At 42.2% G+C, this 22,415-nt stretch overlaps 1 protein-coding gene across 4 annotated transcripts in view; it reads right to left on the bottom strand.

Moving 5' to 3' along the window:
• TMC5 (transmembrane channel like 5) overlaps nt 1-22,415 on the bottom strand; it is an 80,856-nt gene that overhangs the window by 54,645 nt on the left and 3,796 nt on the right. For 2 of the 4 annotated variants that reach the window (XM_006073932.4, XM_025274721.3), the window contains exons 2-3: nt 9,653-9,876; nt 852-1,665 (exon numbers count right to left, since the gene is read on the bottom strand). In XM_006073932.4, the coding sequence (XP_006073994.4) occupies nt 852-1,609 (758 nt within the window). In that variant the 5' untranslated portion in view covers nt 1,610-1,665; nt 9,653-9,876. Of the gene's footprint in view, nt 1-851; nt 1,666-9,652; nt 9,877-11,712; nt 11,840-20,981; nt 21,074-22,415 lie in introns of those variants that run through there. The other 2 variants (XM_006073931.4, XM_025274722.3) reach the window with 2 other exon arrangements.

Genomic DNA, 22,415 nt, shown 5'->3' on the forward strand with positions numbered 1-22,415 from the left:
TGAAAAATAAATAATCACATGTTGTTGGCAACATGAACGTTGAGAAACTTAACACAGGAAAAATTAGATTTGGTGGAACTGTCACCCGAAGTCAACACTGTTAATGACCCAAACTGTACCTAATAAAATTTGTCAATGACTAAAACTGTTGGAAGATTAAAATCTTTTTGACAAAATTTAGATCTACAGAATCTGAATCAGGAAAAATTAGACTTAAAGAAACCTCCTTAGAGGAATCCTAACAATGGCAAAAACTATAATCAATACAACTTGATGAAAGCAACAGCAATGGAGAAGATCAATGATCCAAGTCTGCTCTACACGTGGAAAGTGGTCAATTCTGGCAATAATTTCAGCAAAATAAAGATGAAAGTAGAAAAAGTCAGAAGTGGCTCAATCACCTTGTATAAAAATAATTGAGTTAAATGGATTCCATGGTAGATTTTTCAAAAGACTTTCTTGATTAAAGTGCATTCCTGTTGATATAGTTCTGGTTAAAAGGTTTGGGTTCATAATTATCACCTTAACCCTAATCTCATTGGCGAAGTAGCAGGGTCAAAACAGTGCGATCTAAATGTCTTGCAGGGACAAGGCAGGAAGAGATAAGAGACTGGGAAGGATGTTATTCAAGCAAGAAGTGATGAAAGATTATCAGTTAAGAGCATGAAGCCTCAGGCTGAGAATCCAAGGCCCAGGTGATGTATACAGGTAGGCGTGAAAGTTTCACCATAAATCCAGGTCATGGAAATCATCATCATATGTGTCCTTATCCCAATTAAATTAAACATTAATTGACTTAAGGATCTAACCTTCATCTCCCATCCCCACTGGAAGGAGAGTCCAGCACTTACTGCCTGGCCATTTCCGGGTCCCCTGAAGAGCCATAATCATGACCATTCTCAGCACCTGGGTAATCAGGCTCTCCCCAAAAGTTTGGAGAGTTCTGATAGTCTTCAGCATCCAGATAGTCTGGTTCTCCAAAAACGTGTGGATGGTTAGATTGACTCTCAGCACCTGGATAATCAGGCTCTCCCAGAGAGTCTATGTATGCCTTGACTCTGGGGCTAGCATGCTCCGGATTCCTTCTGGAGCCTGGATGGTTTGAACTGGCCCTGGGGCCAAAAGAGTTCAAGTTTTCCTGAGCTCCAGGGTAGTCTGGTTCTCCCAAGGAGTCGAGATAATCTGGATTTATTCTGGAGCCTGTATAGTTTCCGCTGCCTTCGGAACCAGGAAAATCAGGATTTCGTTGAGACTGAGAATAGTCTGGCTTTCTAGATGAGCCTGGTTGGTATGGATTCCCCTGAGATCCAATATACTCTGGCTCTGCCATGGGTTTGGGATAGTCTGTCTCTGCAGAGTATGGATGGCTCCTGGTGCCAGGGTAGTCTGGATTACTCTGAGATCCAGGATAATCTGGTTCTGCTAGAGACCCAAGATAGTCTGGACTTGTTCTGGACTCTGCTGGGTATGGGTTGCTCCTGGTGCTGGGTTCATCTGAGTTGTTCAGAGGACCTGGAGTTTTCAAATACCTCTGAGTATGGTTTCGAGACCCAGAATAGTCAGGGTAATCTGGGTCTTCCTCATAAGCGCTATTCCTGTAGGCAGACATGCTTACTCTGGAGCATTAAAATGCATCTGCAGTTATTCAGCAATCTCTTTCTTTATCTGAAAAACAAAAGGAAGAAAATGTCAGATTTTTTTCCCTTTCTTCCCTGCAATAATTGATGGTTACCTTGCAGTATGTGTTTTTTTTCCCTTCCTAGTTAGGTACACAACTGTCCAAAATAGAGACTATGTCCCTGTCCAGCATCCACCTCTCTCTTTTGTAGTAACATTTTCCCTCTCAATTCATGTCAGCCAGGTGTAAATGTGTGACCCAATCAGAATTATTTGCTTCTTGGCCACAGTGATTGAGTCAGAGCCAGTAAGACTCAATTCTGGGAGTTTTATCAGAAATGTTGAAAAAGAGAAGCTCTCTCTTTTGGTTGGACTTGGGACTTACAAAGTTATAAGCCTGAAGCTGCCAGAGGTCACCAGGGAAGAAGGCCTGCCTGAGAGTAGTGCCAACAGCAAAGAGAACAGAACCAAGAAATAAACAGAAAGAAGGATCAAATGTTATGACATCGTTTAAGCACCTGAATCCAGCCATTCCTGAAGGCAGCCAGCCACTGGATGCTTGAGTCATTACATTCTCCTTTTGACTTACAATTGTTTGAGTTGGGTTTTTGTCGTACACAAATGAAAGAGAATTTCAACGAATATGCTGAGTTTTACTAACAGAAACATTCACACAAATTGAGTGCTAGAAAGGCTAAATGCTGGGCTTTATGGCAACTTATTTTTCATAACATGGAAAATGAACTCATTGATTTACTTATATTGTAAGACTAGAAATTAATATATATTTAAGATTTAGGATTTCTGTGGCCTACTAAAACCTTAGCTATTACTATTACATCTAACAAACTAAATGTACCTACTAAATCTAAGAAAATAAAACCTGGTATGATACCAGCCTAAGAGAAAGAAGTATGTCCACCAAAAGGCAATGAGAGTGCTCATAGATGCTTTTCTTACAGAAGAGTCAGAAACTGCAAACAAGCTAACAGTAGAATAAGTAAATGAATTGTGGCATATTCATACAGTGAAATGCTATACAGCAGTAACAAAGACGGGACTTCTGTGACATGCAATCACATGGATTCATCTCACGGAGGCAATGATGATTGAAATTCAGATACAAAAGACTACAGACTGTGTAACATTTATACAAAGTTCAAGAACAGGCAAACTAAATAATGGAGCTAGAAGTCAGAATAGCGATTACCTTGGGGAAGGGAGGACATGGGAAACAAGATGAGTGAGCACGCCTCTGGGATTCTAGAAATGTCCTCCTCTTGATCTGGGTGGTGGCTGCATGGTGGCATGTGTGTGCGCATCAAGGACACGTAAGAACCGTGTGGGTGCGTGCGTGCTCGGCTGCTCAGTTGTGTCCAACTCTTTGCAACCTCATGGACTATAGTAAGAACTGTGTACCTCTCTATAAATATACAGCCTCTTACTCTTAAAAAGAAAGAGAAAATGAGAATGCTCTGAACCAGAAACCATAATGTGAAACTTTCTATTTCCCCTTCTATTTCCTTCTAATTATACTAGCTGAAGATAAACGAATGGCTCCAGCTCACAAACATTACCAGTTTTCTCACATATGCATCACAGAACATCTGAGTGGATGAAAGCAAAAACTAGGCGAGGACAGGACACGTTATCTGAATTGAATCCTCTGTTGTCAGTTCAGTTCAGTCGCTCAGTCGTGTCCAACTCTTTGTGACCCCATGAACTGCAACAAGCCCCGCCCCCCTGACCATCAGCAATGCCCAGAGCCTGCTCAAATTCATGCCCATCGGGTCGGTGATGCCATCCAAATAACTCACCCTCTGTCTTCCCCTTCTCCTCCTGTCTTCAGTCTTTCCCAGCATCAGGGTCTTTTCAAATGAGTTGGTTCTTTGCATCAGGTGGCCAAAGTATTGAGTTTCAGCTTCAGCATCAGTCCTTCCAATGAATATTCAGGACTGATTTCTTTAGGATGGACTGATTGGATATCCTTGCAGTCCAAGAGACTCTCAAGAGTCTTCTCCAACACCACATTGGTTCAAAAGCATCAATTCTTCAGTGCCCAGTTTTCTTTATGGTCCAACTCTCATATCCATACATGACCACTGGAAAAACCATAGCCTTGACTAGACGGACCTTTGTTGGCAAAGTAAGGTCTGTTTTTTAATATGCTGTCTAGGTTGGTCATAGCTTTTCTTCCAAGGAGCAAGCATCTTTTAATTTCATGGCTGCAGTCACCATCTGCAGTGATTTTGGAGCCCAAGAAAATAAAGTCTCTCACTGTTTCCATTGTTTCCCCAACTATTTGCCATGAAGTGATGGGACCGGATGCCATGATCTTAGTTTTCCAAATTGAGTTTTAAGCCAACTTTTTCACTTTCCTCTTTCACTTTCATCAAGAAATTCTTCAGCTCTTCTTTGCTTTCTGCCATAAGGGTGGTGTCATCTTCATATCTGAGGTTATTGATATTTCTCCCAGCAATCTTGATTCCAGCTTGTGCTTCATCCATCCCAGCATTTCTCATGATGTACTCTTCATATAAGTTAAATAAGCAGGGTGACAACATACAGCCTTGATGTACTCCTTTCCCAATTTAGAACCAGTCCATTGTTCCATGTCCAGTTCTAACAGTGGCTTCTTGACCTGCATATAGATTTCTCAGGAGGCAAGTCAGGTGGTCTGATATTCCCATCCCTTGAAGAATTTTCCACAGTTTGTTGTAATCCACACAGTCAAAGGCTTTGACATAGTCAATAAAGCAGAAGTAGATGTTTTGCTGGAACTCTCTTGCTTTTTCGATTATCCAATGGAGGTTGGTAATTTGATCTCTGGTTCTTCTGCCTTTTCTAAATTCAGCTTTAGAAATATCTGGAAGGTCTCGGTTTATGTACTGTTGAAGCCTCACTTGAAGGATTTTGAGTATTACTTTGCTAGCATGTGAGATGAATGCAGTTGTGTGGTAGTTTGAACATTATTTGGCATTGCCTTTCTTTGGGACTGGAATGAAAACTGACCATTTCCAGTCCTGTGGCCACTGCTGAGTTTTCCAAATTTGCTGGCATATTGAGTGCAACACTTTCACAGCATCATCTTTTAGGATTTGAAATAGCTCAACTGGAATTCCATCACCTCCACTAGCTTTATTCGTAGTGATGCTTCCTTGATGCCCACTTGACTTCACATTCCAGGATGTCTGGCTCTAGGTAAGTGATCACACCATCATGGTTATCTGGATCATGAAGATCTTTTTTGTACAGTTCTTCTGTGTATTCTTGCCACCTCTTCTTAATATCTTCTGCTTCTGTTAGGTCAACACTATTCCTGTCCTTTATTGTGCCCATCTTTGCATGAAATCGTCCCTTGGTATCTCTAATTTTCTTGAAGAGATCTCTAGTCCTGTCTATTCTATTGTTTTCTTCTATTTCTTTGCATTGATTACTGAGGAAGGCTTTCTTATCTCTCCTTGCTATTCTTTGGAACTCTGCATTCAGACAGGTATATCTTTCCTTTTCTCCTTTACCTTTTGCTTCTCTTCTTTTCTCAGCTATTTGTAAGGCCTGCTCAAGCATTTTGCGTTCTTGCATTTCTTTTTCTTGGGGATGGTCTTGATCACTGCCTCCTGTACGATGTCACGAACCTCCAACCATAGTTGTTCAGGTGCTCTGTCTGTCGGATCTAACCCATTGAGTCTGTTTGTCAGTTCCACGACATAATCATAAGAGATTTGACTATGTGATGCTGTGCAATGAAACGGTTAGGAATCAAGCCCTTGGCATCGGGTTTAGTTTCTATCTGCTAGCTTTGTGGACTTGGGCAAATCACTTAATCTCTTTGATTCTATTTGCTCATCTATCCAATGCTGACTAATAATGCCTCATAGAGTGGGAAGGAGTGAACAATATGGGGCACATAAAGAACGGGCATCAAGGAAACATTCACTGAATAGAAGATATTATTTACCACTATTTTGATTTATGTGTAATGAAAACCCTGGCAGCTTTCACAAGAAAGAAGGCTTGGTGGACAACAAAAGTCAGGCATTCCATTTGGTGGACAACAAAAGTTCATTCCATGGATGGACCTAGAGATTATCATACTAAGTGAAGTAAGTCAAACAGAGACAGACAAATGTGATGTCACTTACATGTGGAATCTAAAAAAAAAATATATACAAATGAACTTATTTGCAAAACAGAAACAGACCCACAGATATAGAGAAATTTATGGTTACCAAAGGGGAAAGATATGGGGGAAAGATAAACTAGGAGTTGGGATTGGCAGATACAAAATACTATGTATAAAATAGATAAATGACAAGGTCTTACTGTATAGCACAGGGAACTATGTTAATATCTTTATAATAAGCTACATGGAATTCCCTGGTGGCTCAGATGGTAAAAGAGTCTGCCTTCAATGTGGGAGACCCGAGTTTGATCCCTGGACCCAAGGAGACCCTCTGGGGAAGAAAATGGCAACCCACTCCAGTATTCTTGCCTGGTACATCCCATGGATGAGGGGGCCTGGTGGACTACAGTCCATAGGGTCGCAAAGAGTCAGACACAACTGAGCAACTCTACTTTATTCATTATATGTATAGGCTACATATAGTTGAAAAGAATCTGAAACAGAATATATGTGTGTGTGTGTGTGTGTGTGTGTGTGTGTGACCAACCTAGACAACATATTAAAAAGTAGAGACATTACTTTGCCAGCAAAGGTCCATCTAGTCAAGGCTATGGTTTTTCCAGTGGTCATGTACGGATGTGAGAGTTGGACTATAAAGAAAGCTGAGCACAGAAGAATTGATGCTTTTGAACTGTGGTGTTGGAGAAGACTCTTGAGAGTCCCTTGGACTGCAAGGAGATCCAACCTGTCCATCCTAAAGGAAATAAGTCCTGATTATTCATTGGAAGGACTGATGCTGAAGCTGAAACTTCAGTACTTTGGCCACCTGATGTGAAGAACTGCTCATTTGAAAAGACCCTGATTCTGGGAAAGATTGAGGGCAGGAGGAGAAGGGAACGACAGAGGATGAGATGGTTGGGTGGCATCACTGACTCAATGGACATGAGTTTGAATAAATTCCAGGAGTTTGTGATGGACAGGGAGGCCTGGTGTGCTGCAGTCCATGGGGTTGCAAAGAGTTGGACACGACTGAGCGACGGAACTCAACTGATGTGTGTGTGTGTGTGTGTGTGTGTGTGTGTGTGTGTGTGTGTATGAATTCATATACAGAAACTAATAAAATGTTGTAAAGCAACTTATACATCAATTTTTAAAAATTCAGGCATTCAACTAGGACATTTTTAAAAATAGAAATCCTTTATAATAAAGTAGAAGGAAAAGAAATTCTAGCAAATTCCTCAGTTGACATAGTGACTGTAAATGAGAACTAAATTTTGGTGTGAGCTTCTTTTTAGTGCAGACTGAAAGAGAATCATACAAGTTATGTGATACTCATTTCTTGGGGAAAAAAGGAAGTATGTCAGTTTTTCAAGAAGTCCATGCTTTTCCCCAGGATGAATTTCTGGGAAAAAAAAAAATGTGTCAGGAGGACCTTCTAAAGGGATCAGATGACCACAAAATACAGCTCAGGGTCACCAGCAAAGAACTCAGACCCTCCAGCAACTCCAGGACGAGCTGCTGGGGCTGGGGGTGGGGAGAGTTGGGGGGAGCTCTGGAGTCCCTGCAGGTCACTGTGAGATGAGCAACCCCCTTCCATAAAGGCGGTGGCATTGGGCTAGTTTTGGCCAGAGGGCTGTGAGCATGTGTTACTTCCAAGCAAAAGAATTTAAGAGTCAAAAACAACCTTTTAGTGCCTTTCCACTGCCATGGCAACCAGTGACATTTCAGATGGAGACCCACTCTTCACCCATAGACCGCGTGACCAAATGGGGCACAACCCACCCCCAACAACCCATAATAGCATTTCATGTGCAAGAGATAAACTTTCAGGAGTTAAGCCATTGAGATTTTGAGTTTGTTTCTTAATGCAGCAGAGTCTAGCCTAGCCTGACAATACAAGATCATTTAGAATCTTTGACAAATATATCTTTGTGTATTATATGAATATATATATTTGTGAATATATTAATGAATGAATGAACTGTTGGCTGATCACATATAGCATCTGTCTACTTATCTGTCAATCATTCACTTATTTACCTGTTTATCTCTGTGTGTTTGTGCATATGTATTGTATGAACATACTTATTCATACAACACATACATTTAATATATGTATTCATGAATGTATTTATGAATATATAAGTTCATAATATATTCATATAACACAAATATGGATAGATAGACACTATATGTGATCAGCCAATAATGAGTTTCAATCTGCTGGTACAATTCTCTGTTCTACTGACGTCATTTGACAGGAGTTTGTCAGTTCACTTGTCTTTTTCACAGACCAGGCACCAATGTGCTGTAACCTCAAATCCCTAAGGAAGCAAAGAGATAAGCCACAGAAAATGACTGAAAGAAAAGAGAGAGGAGGAAATAACTACAAGGAAATAGTCTTGAGCTGACAGGGAAATTAAGTGGGAGTGGTCTTCTCAGAAATTTACTCATAGTTTCCTACTAACTCTTAGGGGTACAAACATCCTGTCTTTTCCAAGGAAAAATTTCTCTTTGTGCCTTGGAAGAAGCTCAAATACATATACATTTTTCTTTTTATTGAAATATAGTTGATGTAGTTATAGTTATGTGAGTTACAGGTGTACAATTTTAATTGTCATACTGCATTTATAGTTATTATAAAATATGGGTTTTAGATTTTATAGAGTATATTATATATTTTTTTGCCTCTAAGTTTTGTTGCTCTAGTATCTTCCCAATAAGGGCCATTGATTCATCAATTCTGAGTCCTCCTTTTGACATCTATTTAGGTTTTCCTACTTCACTGTTTCATTGGTTTTCAGTCACATTCCCACACAATTATATGTCTTTTGAATCTGTTAATTGCAGGCTCCCTATTTGATCTTGCAAGTCTCCTGGTTTGAATGGATGATCATAACAACCTTGCATTTAGCTAGTCCAATAATGTTCAAAGGATAAACTACATCCTAGAATCTTGATAAGGTCACAGGCAGGCTATGTATCTGGATCTCTACTGCCTCTTATATTTCCCAGACTTAAACCAGCATAAGCCACAGCAAGTCACCCACGATCTTTGTTCTGCAGCCACCAAAATGACCTCACAAAACAGTGACATGGAGTCATTAAGGCCAAGCTTTATGTGTAATGAGAAAAAATGGAAACAATCCAAAAACCCATCAACAAGGGATGGATCAAATCGGTGACAGCACACCTGCATAATGGAATATCGTGGGGCTAAAAAAGAATGCTCGAGATCGCCATGTTCCAGCAGAAGACAGCCGGCTTTGTACAGCTCTTCTCTCTAATCTCCTTTTCCCGTCTCCTGCCCAACCCCACGCTAGAATCACGAGGCAGTCGTAAACTGCACAAAGGTTAATTTTGCTAATAAGGCCAGTTATTACCTGAAAGACAAGGGAAGAGAGGACAGAGCCTTGTAAAAGTTAACTTGACCACCACCAAATGCAGGACATCACCCCATTAGGGGCAAAATGAGGCCACATATTCTCATTTCAGCTGCATGTTCTGTCTTCTAATGGGGTGAATTTTGTTGTTTAAACACAAGACAACCTTTCAACCTAAATGAAACCGACTTGCTTATAAATGGTATATAGTACATACAAATTTAAGATCCACAGTCAAAGTTATTAAAAAGTGAGTCTGTAGAAATTTTTAATTAGTTCCAAAGAGCCACCATCATTTTGATTTAGATCAACCGAATTTTTCAGGTTTTTATTTTTTGGGGCAGGGGTGGGGTGCTACATTTTATTTTGCTAACTAAAGACATTAAAAGCAACAACAGCTACCATGACCTACGATCACTGTTATTTCATAAACCATTTTATAGACAGTTTTTAAAAGGAAAAAAAATCCCAATCTAAAAAGAAAGAACAGTCCATTTCATCGAATAGATTAACCTTCTTAAAAACTTACATCTCTGTCCTCGTTTTTCTCACTTTGTCCCAAATGAGTGCAAACTTCACCCACAGCGACTTGGCGTGCAGATGCTGTTGGAACTACAGGGTCGGATGGATGTGTGTTTTCTCTCCCACTGGCTGTTGATAGAAGCAGATCCGGGACGATTTCCAGAAGGTTATAGTCCTTAACGTGAGTCTGAAGTCTGAAAATTCCCAGCTGCTGACTGCAGGCCATACATCCTGAAAATCAGATGACACAGGACTTTGACTTCTATAAGAGATGATGTCACACCACACCCCTTACCGGTGCCTGTGAAGGAGGGACACGCTAGTTCAATGCCTTCTTATTTTCTTTCCTCTTATGACTTTTAAAAAATGGACAACAATCAAGTACAGACAGCGAAAGAATAAATACTACCAGATACTAATCTTTTTCATGTTAATTCCAGATTTGTGCTTATTTTCTCAAGGAAATAAAGCATGACTGGTAAAATGGAAGCTCTCAAGCTTCCCCTCAACCCAGTTTTCCACCACTATCCCCCTCCCCCTTTCTCTGTCCAAAAGCCAGCACGATTCTGAATTTGGTTGGTGATTTTCCACTTCATATTGTTTATATGTTGACCACTGTTAGGGGTTGTATTATGTCCCTAGTAAAAGATATACTAAAGTACTTAACCTTTGCTATCCCAGTTTGTGACCTTATTAGGACATAGGATCTAACAGGTAATCAAGTTAGAATGAGGTCATTAAGGTCCAGTATGACTGTTGTCCTTGTTAGCAGGGGAACTTTGGACACAGCCATGCACACAGGGAGGAGTGTGTGAAGAGACACTTGGAGGATGCCATGAAGATTGGTGTTCTTCTGCCTCAGGCCAAGGATTACTAGAAGTTGGAAGAGGCAAGCAAGGATCCTTCCACTATAAGTATAGGAGGGACCATTACCCTCTGAACACCTTGATTTCAGACTTCCAGCCCGCAAACCATGAGACAATACATTTCTGGTAAGCCACCCAGTCTGTGGTACCTTGTCAAGCATTGTCAAAGTCCACTGGGAAATAAATCAGCCGTTCCTCCTCCCCACCTCACCTCTGAGTTTGAGAATGGCTGAGTTAAACTGACATTAACACAGGAGATCTAAAAAAGGGCTTTTCCAGCTCTCTAAGTTCATGATATAAAGAAAAATTTGCAGCAAAAAAGGAAAAGAAAGGGAAACAGAGGTGAGATCTTTTCATTAAAGAGGAAGAAGTGGACATTTTGTATGATTAGGAAGTGAAGGGATGTATCAATACTTCTGAGACATAATACCACCTGCCTGCTGGGAACCAGGCAGCAGGGGCATACGCTCGCTCAGTCTTCACTCGTTTTGGCGGGAGGACCCTTCATGCTCTCATTTTGTTCTGTTCTCACTAAGTCGCATCCGACTCTTTGTGACCCCATGAACTACAGCACACCAGGCTTCCCTGTCCTTCACTATCTCCCTGAGTTTGCTTAAACTCAAGTCCATTAGTCAGCGATGTCATCCAACCATCTCATCCTCTGTCGCCCCCCTTTTCCTCTTGCCCTAAGTCTCGCCCAGCTTCTGGGTCTTTTCCAGTGAGTCAGCTCTTTGCATCAGGTGGCCAAAGTACTGGAGCTTCAGCTTCAGCATCAGTCCTTCCAATGAACACTCAGGGTGATTTCCTTTAGGACTGACTGGTTTGATCTCCTTGTTGTCCAAGAGACTCTCAAGAGTCTTCTCTAGCACCACAGTTCAAAAGCATCAATTCTTCAGTGCTCAATCTTCTTTTTTTAAATAATTTAAAATCATTCTCAGTTACAGGGGTTGCATTTATGGAGGGTAGTTTGCCAAACTTTTATAAACACGCTGGCCTGTTTTCCTGGGTCATGACCTTCGTACACGCTGCTCCCTCCACCTAGAATGCTTTTCCCTCCACTCCTGGTCTGGTTAACTCCTCATCCTTAAGGAGCCAGCTTCAAATCTGCCTTCACAGAGAGGCCTCCCTTATTCCTCCTCATCCAAACAATTCTCCTTGTGTTTCTCTAATAGCATCCTGCCCCCTTTTCCACAGGACTTACCAATTTGTAATTATACATTAATAGTGTGCACTTATTGTTCAAAATGTGTCTTCCATTGACTGAGAGCTCTGTGAGGGTAGGAGTTGTTCTATTTTGTTCAGTGTCTCCCCAGGATCTAGCACCACACCTGGCACACAGGAGACAAAGGAGACACTCAATATTTGTTGAAGGAATGAAGGAATGTTGTCTCACAAAGTTCTCATTCATCGCCTGGAGCCTATCTTGTTGGCAGCCAGTGGGAGGGCAAACCAATCTAACTGGGATCTGCTGGACCATCCTGGGACAGTGGGGAGTGGGGAAAGGTTCACTCAGACCTTCTCAGGCCTGGGTCCCCTGTGGCCACAAACACAACCCATTTATAAACTGAGGGTTTCAGATCATCACAGGGATTCTTGAAAGGAGAAATTTTCTCATGGAAAATAACAAGATTTTATTATTTATCATCTCCCAGCGATAGCTCCTTCCTTTTTATTTCTTGCTCAATGATTCAAGTTAATAACTACATCATCTCCATTAGTGCTAATGATTCTTCAACAACTCTCTGAATGGGCCACTGTCTCTTTTTCAAAGAGGAGAGAGCAAAACTCAAGTTTAGAACCTTCATGAGGCTACAACTTATGACTAGACTCTAACAATTTCACTTTTAAATTAACAAGCAACAAAATATTTGGGATATATAGTTCTGTGAGCCCATGCACAACCACACAGTCAGGATACAGACAGTTTCATCACCTTAAACTCCCCTCTGCCCTTCCCTGAAATCACCCCTCCTCCCATCCTTAGCCCAAGAAGGGTCTGTTCTCCATCCCAATAGTTTTGCATCTTTCAAAATGTCATATAAATGAAATCATACAAAATGTAGCTTTTGAGATGCTTCTTTCACAATCTAGAATTTAATAACATGGTTTGGTTTTCCTTCTATGTATGTATGTCTATGGGCTTCCCTGGTGGCTCAGACAGTAAAGAATCTGTTTGTAATGCAGGATACCTGAGTTTGATCCCTGGGTCAGAAAGATTCTCTGGAGAAGGGAATGACTTCCCCCTCTAGTACTCTTGTCTGGAGAATTCCATGGACAGAGGAGCCTGGCAGGCTACAGTCCATGCAGCTGCAAAGACTTGGACATGACTGAGCAACTAACACTTTTCACTTTTTTCATATATGTCTATAAATACATATAAAGGTAAATAAATATAATAATGTTTATAAAATAAATATGACTATAAGTCACCTATATATATATAAGCAAGTGATACAAATTTTCCATTTACAATAATGACATGTTTCCTTTTAAAATAAATCTATTAAGTTAAAAAAAGATAAATAATAACGTTCATAGTACAAAATGGGGGTAACAAGTATGAAGGTGGAATGCAAATGACAATATTTAGGGAAACAATGGACATTATACAAATAATATAATTACATACTCTCCTCTTTCCCTCCACATGCATTCGAAATACCAGCCATAATTCTAAGAATTCCTGAAAGGGAAGAAAAAGGAATTCAAAAAGAAGACATTGCTCATTCCCAGGCATCTCATTTGAGCCAAACCCTCATAATTGCGGTTCTAGAAGCTTCGATTTCTTTCAGGAACCTGATCTTGGGAAGTCAACTCCCACACAAAGAACGAAGACCACCACATGTCTGAGAGCGGTTGCCCAGGCATGAGGCCACACGCTCAAACACATCCACGTATCAGCGGAGACGTAGATCTTATTTGCTCACAAGTGCCTTGTTCTTCTGGGCTGGTCATGTTAGCTTAATGATTACTTTGGCTGTCATCATTGAAGCCACTGTAAACAAATACCTTAGAATCCTTTATCTGCGGGGAAAGTGCAGAACAAGGAAATAAAACCAAGGAAATTAATCTCTTTAAAGCATGTGAGGGAAAAATCCTTCCATCACCCATTTAACTAATTCATCCCGGAACTAAATATTTGTTAGCTAGCACCCCATGAGTCTTCTCCCAGAACTAAATTATTTTAGAAACTGTTTCTGCCTTTGCCTCAGGCACATTCAAGACCACACATTGGAGCCCTCAGAATATAAGATTTGGCTTTCTATGAATAGAAGGGGAAAAAAACAACAAAAAATAACAAAACATCTTGTCTTTTTTCAAGTTTTCAACAAGGAATTTACTAAATTTTAAGAGATTTACTTAATTCCCAAGGAACAGTAGTTGTATATTATGAATGCCGAAAGAATGTAAAATTTTTAGCTTGTTAAGCACATAAGAAAGTGTCAAAGACTAGAAAATGAACATGAATTTTCATCCTATGAAGGACATCACCTTGACATGGCAAAAATCTATCCAAAGAATGGTCTAGCGGGCTACATTTAGCACTGAGGTAGCCCTGGAGAAGGGACTAGCAATCCACTCCAGTATTCTTGCCTGGAGAATCCCATGGACAGAGGAGCCTGGTGGGGTACAGTCCATGGGGTTGCAAAGAGTCAGACACGACTGAGAGACTAACACTTTCTGAGTTCAGTCCCAGACCATTGCAATCAAGTGAATATTACAATAAAGTGAGTCATGTGAATTTTTTTTGTTTTCCAGTGCATATAAAATTTATGTTTATATATATTGTGGTCTATTAAGTATGCAATAGTATTACATCTTTAAAAAACAATGGATACATTTTAATTTAAAAATATTTAGTTGCTAAAAATGGGAACTGTTATCTGAGCCTCCTACAAGTCAATCTTTTTGCAATACTAACATCAAAGATCACCTTTCACAGATCATCGTAACAAAATAACAGTGAAAAAGTTTAAAATATGCAAGAATTACCAAAATGTGACACAGAGACACAAAGTCAGCAAATGCTGTTGGAAAAACAGCACCAATAGACTTGCTTGATGCAGCGTGGTCACAAACCTTCAATTTGTAAAAAAAACACAATATAAATTGAGGTGTGCTTGTAGAACTTTTTATGATGATGGAATAGTTCTATATCACACTGTCAAATAGAGCAACCACTGACCACATGTATCTAGCAAGTACTTAAAATGTGGCTAGTGCAACTGTGCAACTGAGGAACTGAATTTTTAATTTTATTCAGACGGTAAAGAATATGCCTGCAATGCAAGAGACCTGGGTTCAATCCCTGGGTCGGGAAGATCCTCTGGAGAAGGGAATGGCAACCCACTCCAGTATTCTTGCCTGGAGAATTCCATGGACTGAGGAGCCTGGCAGGCTACCATCCATGGGGTCGAAGAGACATGACTGAGTGACTAACCCTTCATTAACTTTAATGTAGATAACCATTAGTGATTATGGGATTACCAGTGCAAGTCTAGGGAAGGAAAAGACAGTGAAGCATAGAGCCTAAAGGAACTTCAACCTTTAAAACATCGCTGATCTGTGTGTTTTGGGGACCATCAAGCTGGATGCCCAGGAGAGTCACCCAGGAGCCTAAGGGAGATGGGGACCCGTGGATCATCAGGTGACCAACTTGTCCCAGTTTCCCCAGAATATTCTCAGTTTTAGCACTGAAAGGTCCATGTCCTGGAAACCTGCCAGTCCCAGGAAGACCACCCTAGTTCGGGTCCCATCCCCAGAAGTTTTGATTCAGTGGGTCTGGGTGGGACCTGGGAAGCTGCCTTTTTATCAGGTTCCGTGCACGAAGGTTTGAGAATCACTGCGAATTAGCCAGGGAACGGATCAGCAAGGAGCAGGCAGAGAGGTGGAGGGAGAAGAGGAGATGTGAGGGTTGCATGCCTTCCTGCCTGGCTGACTGCCCCAGTCCTTCCCAGAAGAACAAGGATCCCTTTCTGGGAGAGCTGAACCCAACACAAGGAGCCACCATGGCTCCTATACCTGCAAAGACCCGCTGGGAGGAGTGGGTGATTCTGCTGCCCAAAGAGGGACCCCACTTCTTGGAGACCCCGCCTCTTCCCCTCCTGTCGGGAGCCGGCATATTGCATATTGAGTGCATATTGCATATTGAGTGCAGCACTTTCCACAGCATCATCTTTCAGGATCTGGAATAGCTCAACTGGAATTCTATCACTGCCGGGAGCCAGCGTGAGGAGCTCCACCCATGACAAAGGTCATGAGGAAGGAGGCTCGGCATACGCAAAGGCGGGATCGAGCCTCAGGAGTCCCCCTGGAAATTCTCGAGCATCTACCCCCCAAACCAGAGTCTGCCTACTTTCTGCTTTGTGCTTTCACCTACACCTCTGACTTTACGGGGGGCTGTCTCCCACTACCTCTCTCTGGAAAAAGAGTTAGCTTACAGCTCCAGTTAATAATTCTTGGATGTGACAGTGTTTCAACCTACAAACTCCTTTGGAAATCCTCTAGCCTGCCTGAATGGGTTTTTCCGGCCACATGTGATTGTTCAGAGCCTCCCAACTGTGAGAGGCAGGAGATGTTCTAAACTGCCTAAACACAGATTCCTTTGAGTAGTTAAAAGATTGATTAGAAATTGTATTGGTGAAGGGTTTTTCACTTGTTGGGCCAATGTTTGCTGCTAAGTCTCCATACTCCTTACCTACTGTGTCCTTGGCAGTGTATTGATTGATATAATGGGTGTATAGAAATGTAAAATGCAGCTTTGTCCAATGCTTTTTGGAAGGCTGGCGCCTGACTTTGGAATAATCACCTTTAGAGAAAGATAAGTTTCTTAAAATGTTAACAGGCCTCTTGGCCAGAAGATGATGTCTATCACCTGACCTTTTGCATATGATAAGTTTACAGGAAAAAAGCCTGGCTTGCTGCATGACTCTACCCCTTCCCCCATTATCCTCTATGCATAACTTAAGGTATAAAAACTACTTTGGAAAATAAAGTGCGGGCCTTGTTCACTGAAATTTGGTCTCCCCATGTCATTCTTGCCTTTAACTTCCAGCTGAGTGTCCATCTGGAGCGCGGATGTCCTCTGCGACCATTTATTTGCCTGGGCTTCTAAGACCCACTCGAGAAGGTGTCTAAGGTGGGGCACCTTCCGCTGTTCGAGAGGGCGCCTGCGGCCTCCGTGGTCAGAGCTAACCTGGTGTCACGGGTTATATTGATTTTCCGCGTAAACCAAGCCACTCAGCTTCTTTTCTCCACTGAATTTTCCTACTGAGCTATCCTTATTTCAGCTGCTTTTCTCCACTGAATTTCCTCACTGAGCTATCCTTATTCTATTACTCTTTATATCTTTGATGAATAAATAATTAAATAGGTCGCCGACGCCGTCCCCGCTTCGAATACCCTGGATCAGCCGGGGCTGGACCCCGGAACCCTCCCCCACTGTCAATGTGCTCAGAATCCTGCCCAGAGCAGGGAAAAATGATAAACCTAAGTGACAGCCAGGAAGCTGGCTGAGAGCAATGGGAGGTCACCCCTTCAGCTAACAGCCCAATAGCCACCCAATCCCACCAAGCAGTGTACCAGCCCAGCCCCTCACACGCCCCCACCAGTACTCCAAAAATAGTGAGGGGGCTGAGAAAACCCTCTACCAGTGGACTAGAGGACTTTCCCTACTCTAGCACATGCGCACACCTTCCACTAATCCAGTACAAAAGTAACCTTTGGTGGCTATTGGACTCATTAACTGCTCATAAGTATTCCATGAATATATACATCTAATTATAACAGACAGAACTATGGCAAGGCCAGGCATACTAGAGGATCTTGTTACATAACCTGCAGCTGTGAGTCAAGGCTGTCAATCAATGACCCCTCTGGATTATGCAAACGACCCTGCCTTAACAACTAGGCACACCAGTCCTCCAGGGCCATTTGCCTCCCTTGGCCTAGCCCACCTCTCTTGAGGTGTTCTCTCTGTTCTTTCTTTGCGTGCAGCTCAGTCGCTCAGTTGTGTCCGATCCTTTCTGACCTGTTCTTTCTTTGGTCATTATTAATAAACTTTCTTGCAGTGGGTAAGACCTTATATTCTGCTTTGCCCCTTACCAAGAGCTGAGGCCCACAGAAGGAAGGGTCTCCAGACTCTCCTTCCACTAACACTTGGTGCCTCTCCCCTCTGGGGCTGGGGATCTTCCTCTTCTCTACCACTGGGTGTCAGAAAGGCAGGAGGGGCCAGTAAAGGTTGAGCTTCATCCACCTTTGGCACTAGAAGCTTACTTCTTAGACTAATTCAGATTTGTATAGTATAACAGTCCTATTATAAGGCCTATTTAAACAAACATTATATAACACAATCTAAGTATTATTCCAGATTTGCAGACAGGAAAAGAGAAACTGAAACCAATGAAAACAAAACAACAAGTACGTATATGCCAGACATGTTATGAGAACTTCACAGGTGTTAACCCATTAAATCCCCACCATAGCCTTAGTAATAGATGCTATTATTATTCTTATTCTGCTGAGAAGGACACAAAGGCACAGAGAGGCTAAGTAACTTGGCCAAGAAACACAGCCAATATAGAGTGAAGTGCAATATCATAAACGGCCCTTCCTCTTAGGGAAGAGAATCCTTTTTTTCAACTTGCTTGTCCAGCATTCACATTTTGAATATGGTCATCTTTTTGCCCATGCTGAGTAAGTATGAAGTTACACGTGGGAAGTTTCTAGATTCAGGGCTATTTGCAGCAGGGCCAGGAGCCGGGTGAGGGAGTAAGATCCTGGCCTGGGATACACATTCAGTTCAGTTCAGTTCAGTCACTCAGTCGTGTCCGAGTCTTTGCGACCCCATGAATCGCAGCACGCCAGGCCTCACTGTCCATCACCATCTCCCGGAGTTCACTCAAACTCACGTCCATGGAGTTGGTGATTCCATCCAGTCATCTCATCCTCTGTCGTCCCCCTTTCCTCCTGCCCCCATTCCCTCCCAGCATCAGAGTCTTTTCCAATGAGTCAACTCTTCACATGAGGTGGCCAAAGTATTGGAGTTTCAGCTTTAGCATCATTCCTTCCAAAGAACACCCAGGGCTGATCTCCTTCAGAATGGACTGGTTGGATCTCCTTGCAATCCAAGGGACTCTCAAGAGTCTTCTCCAACACCACAGTTCAAAAGCATCAATTCTTCGGCGCTCAGCTTTCTTCACAGTCCAACTCTCACATCCATACATGACCACTGGAAAAACCATAGCCTTGACTAGATGGACCTTTGTTGGCAAAGTAATGTCTCTGCTTTTGAATATGCTATCTAGGTTGGTCATAACCTTCCTTCCAAGGAGTAAGCGTCTTTTAATTTCATGGCTGCAGTCACCATCTGCAGTGATTTTGGAGCCCCAAAAAATAAAGTCTGACACTGTTTCCACTGTTTCCCCATCTATTTCCCATGAAGTGATGGGACCAGATGTCATGATCTTAGTTTTCTGAATGTTGAGCTTTAAGCCAACTTTTTCACTCTCCTCTTTCACTCTCATCAAAAGGCTTTTTAGTTCCTCTTCACTTTCTGCCATAAGGGTGGTGTCATCTGCATATCTAAGGTTCAAAGGGTGTCCAAAATTCCAGTAATCAGGATCAATAACATTTTAATGCAATATTTTTTAAAGTAGGAAAAATGCAAGAATCCATGATGAACTAAAAATCAACATTTTCAATAAAGACAGGTCAGGATTACTAAATTGTCCTCTGGCTCCCATTTGGCTGAGTGTGGACTGCCTGGCAGGCAGGAGCCCACAATCCCTGAGTTACACTCCCACATATCATCATCTCACCCCAGGAATGGAGGTTCTGGGGGCAAAGAAAGTCATCTTACTGGAGATCACCACCTAGCTCCTCTCTTTTTAAAGTCTTTCCCCTCATCAGACAATTCTAAGTCAACCCTCCACCACAGGAGAAAAGTCTGCCTTGTCACTATTTTGCATTTATTGGGGATGCAAAAACAGGAAGTATTGGAAGAAGTAACTATGGTCCCCAGTTCTTCTGTTGAATTATAGAAATAGGACGTTCTTTCCTTCTTTTAAAAACCATCCACACTGATTCAAATGCCATAGAAAGCAGAACTTGTTTGTTTGGGCTTGTAAAAAATCCAGAGGACTTACCTAGTCTCTTCTTTCCCTACAAATAAAGTGTCTTTCCTAGAAATGACCTTGCCTAATAATTAGCATTCCATCAGCGTGTAGGTGTCTCTGGGAACACTGAACCTTCAGCAGCTGGAAATAACCTGAGCAGTAATACAGTCCAGTCTCCTTTTACTCTATTCCGGGACCTCTTGTCAACGTGATCTATCATATGACTCACTGAACTGTCAGAAAGTTCAACCTGACCCTGCCTCTAAGGAGAGAACCCTTCCTGGCATAAGAGGACTCTAAACCCCACCCTTGACATCCAACTCCATTGGAGGTCCATTTGCCAATCTGTGCAGAAGCAATCTAGTAAAATAGCAACAATAACTAATAAAACGCATCAAGACAGCACCATTTGTTGAGAGCTTAACTCAGCACCAGGCACCACGCTATGCATTTGTAACTGAATTTGTATGTAACTGTATGCATATGTAACTGAATTGTAACTATGAATTTGTAACTGCAACCTATGAAGAGGTACTATTATCTCTATTTTATGATTACATCGAGGCCCAGAGAGGTTAAGTAATTCACTCAAGGTCACAGTTTTACAGATAGAATGAAATTCAAACTCTTTCCTTTCTGCCTGAACTTTAATCATTATCATCATTGTTATCAGAGGAAGAAGGGAAGGATGAGAAGGAAGAGTCAGAGGTAACATTTACTGAGTGCCGACAGGGCCCCCTATGTTCCGATTAGTCCTGACAGCCCCACTTGGGAGTGGGAACTCTTACACTACTCGTCCTACAGACAAGCAAGCTGGAGCCAGAAAGGTCCACCTCCCCCAGCGTCTCCCAGTGAGGACCCCCGAAGCTGAGATTCCAGTGCAGGCAGACAGCTCTAGAGATTTCTCTTTAGCCAGCACACTGCTTTGCCTCCCACTTCCCCATGGTCATTCTTTCCTCTGACAAATATTTATTGTGCATTTATTCTGTACATAGCATCTGGTGCTAAGCAACAGAACAGCCCTAGTTTTGGCCCCTCCCAAGACTCGTTCCCAAGCATTCCACATCATTTCTGTGACCCACCCCAACTCTTCTTCAAAGTGCCCTCTCTTACCTGTGCCCCATCTTTCAGGAATAGGCAGGCATTTCCTTTCTAATCTGCAGAGACAGTGAGGGTCCTCTTTTCTTACTAACTCATAAGACCCATCTTTTTCTGCCTTAAACATAGCCCTGCTTGCTCTCTTGGTCATGCCTCTGAGCTCCCAGGGAGAGGATGTCCTACCAGCTTATGGCAGTTTTATGCCACCCTGGTTATTTTCTCCCCCCTTGTCAGCCAATGGATAACTGGGTCTCACCCATTATACACAGATCAGTCCTTGACTTCCAACTTCATGGCTGCACCATGGCCTCTGTGAGCTGGGTTTGAGGAGAAGGTGGGGAGAGCCCTAACTCAGGGCCTTTGTGTATTTATTTCTTCCTGAATGCCAGCCCCACCCTCTCATCAATGTTCTTTCAGCTTCAGTGCAATAAAAGATCAAAGTTCTTCCTACACGTTATTTGATTTCTTGGACACTATAAGGAAGTTAGTTTGTTTGTTTGTTTGTTTTTGGCTTTTTTTTTTCCCCAGAAAGCTTAGCTTTTCATTTTTACAAGAAGGTCATTCTGGAACAGACTGCTCCACTAGGCACCCTCAGGCACTGGCCACTGTGTCCTGTAGATTCAGCCCCTGGGGCAATATATTCAGACCTTACAGGTTTAACTTCGTAATTATGATGGCCTGACTTTCAGGGACATAGGGTAGTGTGGAACCAGCTCACACTCAAGGCTGACTTGAATCAAATCTTGACTCCAGCACTTTATGACTCTACCCACTCTGAACCAAGTGTATCCTTCTGAAACTCAATTTCCCCTGTCTTATCTGCAGAATGGGGACAATATAATCTACCCCCGAAAGTATGGTAAGACCTAAATGGGTTAAGGGTTTCCCTGGTGGCTCAGACAGTAAAGAATCTGCCTGCAATGCAGGAGACCCAGGTTCATTCCCTGAGTCAGGGAGATTCCTTGGAGAAAGGAATGGCTACCCACTCCAGTATTCTTGCCTGGAGCCTGGTGGGCTACAATCCATGAAAGAATCGGACACGGCCGAGCGACAAACTTTCACTTTCACTAATGGGTTAATCTTTGAGAAAGGCTAGACCATTTTAATGGTCAAGTTAGCAACAGCCACTGAAGGTTCAAGTTCCCACAAAGAAACTCCCACCACAGGAATGCTAATCCTCCAGGAACAGTCAGGTCTAGAAAGTGAAAGTGAAAATGAAAGTCGCTCAGTTGTGTCCAACTCTTTAGGACCCCATGGACTATACAGTCCATGGAATTTTCCAGGCCAGAATACTGGAGTGGGTAGCCTTTCCCTTCTCCAAGGGATCTTCCCAACCCAGGGACTGAACCCAGGTCTCCCGCATTTCAGGCAGATTCTTTACCAGCTGAGCCACAAGGGAAACCCCAGGTCTAAAAGGGAGACTCTTTATTCATATGGAAAGAAAGAAAGAAGTAAATGATCCAGGGATGGGTAAGATCTCCATATTTTTACAAATGCCATAACAAGTTTCCTATGGCATCTGAATCTGAATCATTTAAAAGAAAAAAAGAAAGTCCTGTTTTTATAATTCACAAGGAGAATTGGGGGACCATAGCTACTGGTCCCAGCTTTTGATATGTTATTAACACCCCCCCCCCCAATAAATACAAAATAATGGCTCTCCAAAGACAAGGAGAATTTTCTCCTGTTT

The sequence above is a fragment of the Bubalus bubalis genome, chromosome 24, assembly GCF_019923935.1.
Source record: "Bubalus bubalis isolate 160015118507 breed Murrah chromosome 24, NDDB_SH_1, whole genome shotgun sequence".
Classification (NCBI taxonomy): Eukaryota; Metazoa; Chordata; class Mammalia; order Artiodactyla; family Bovidae; genus Bubalus; species Bubalus bubalis.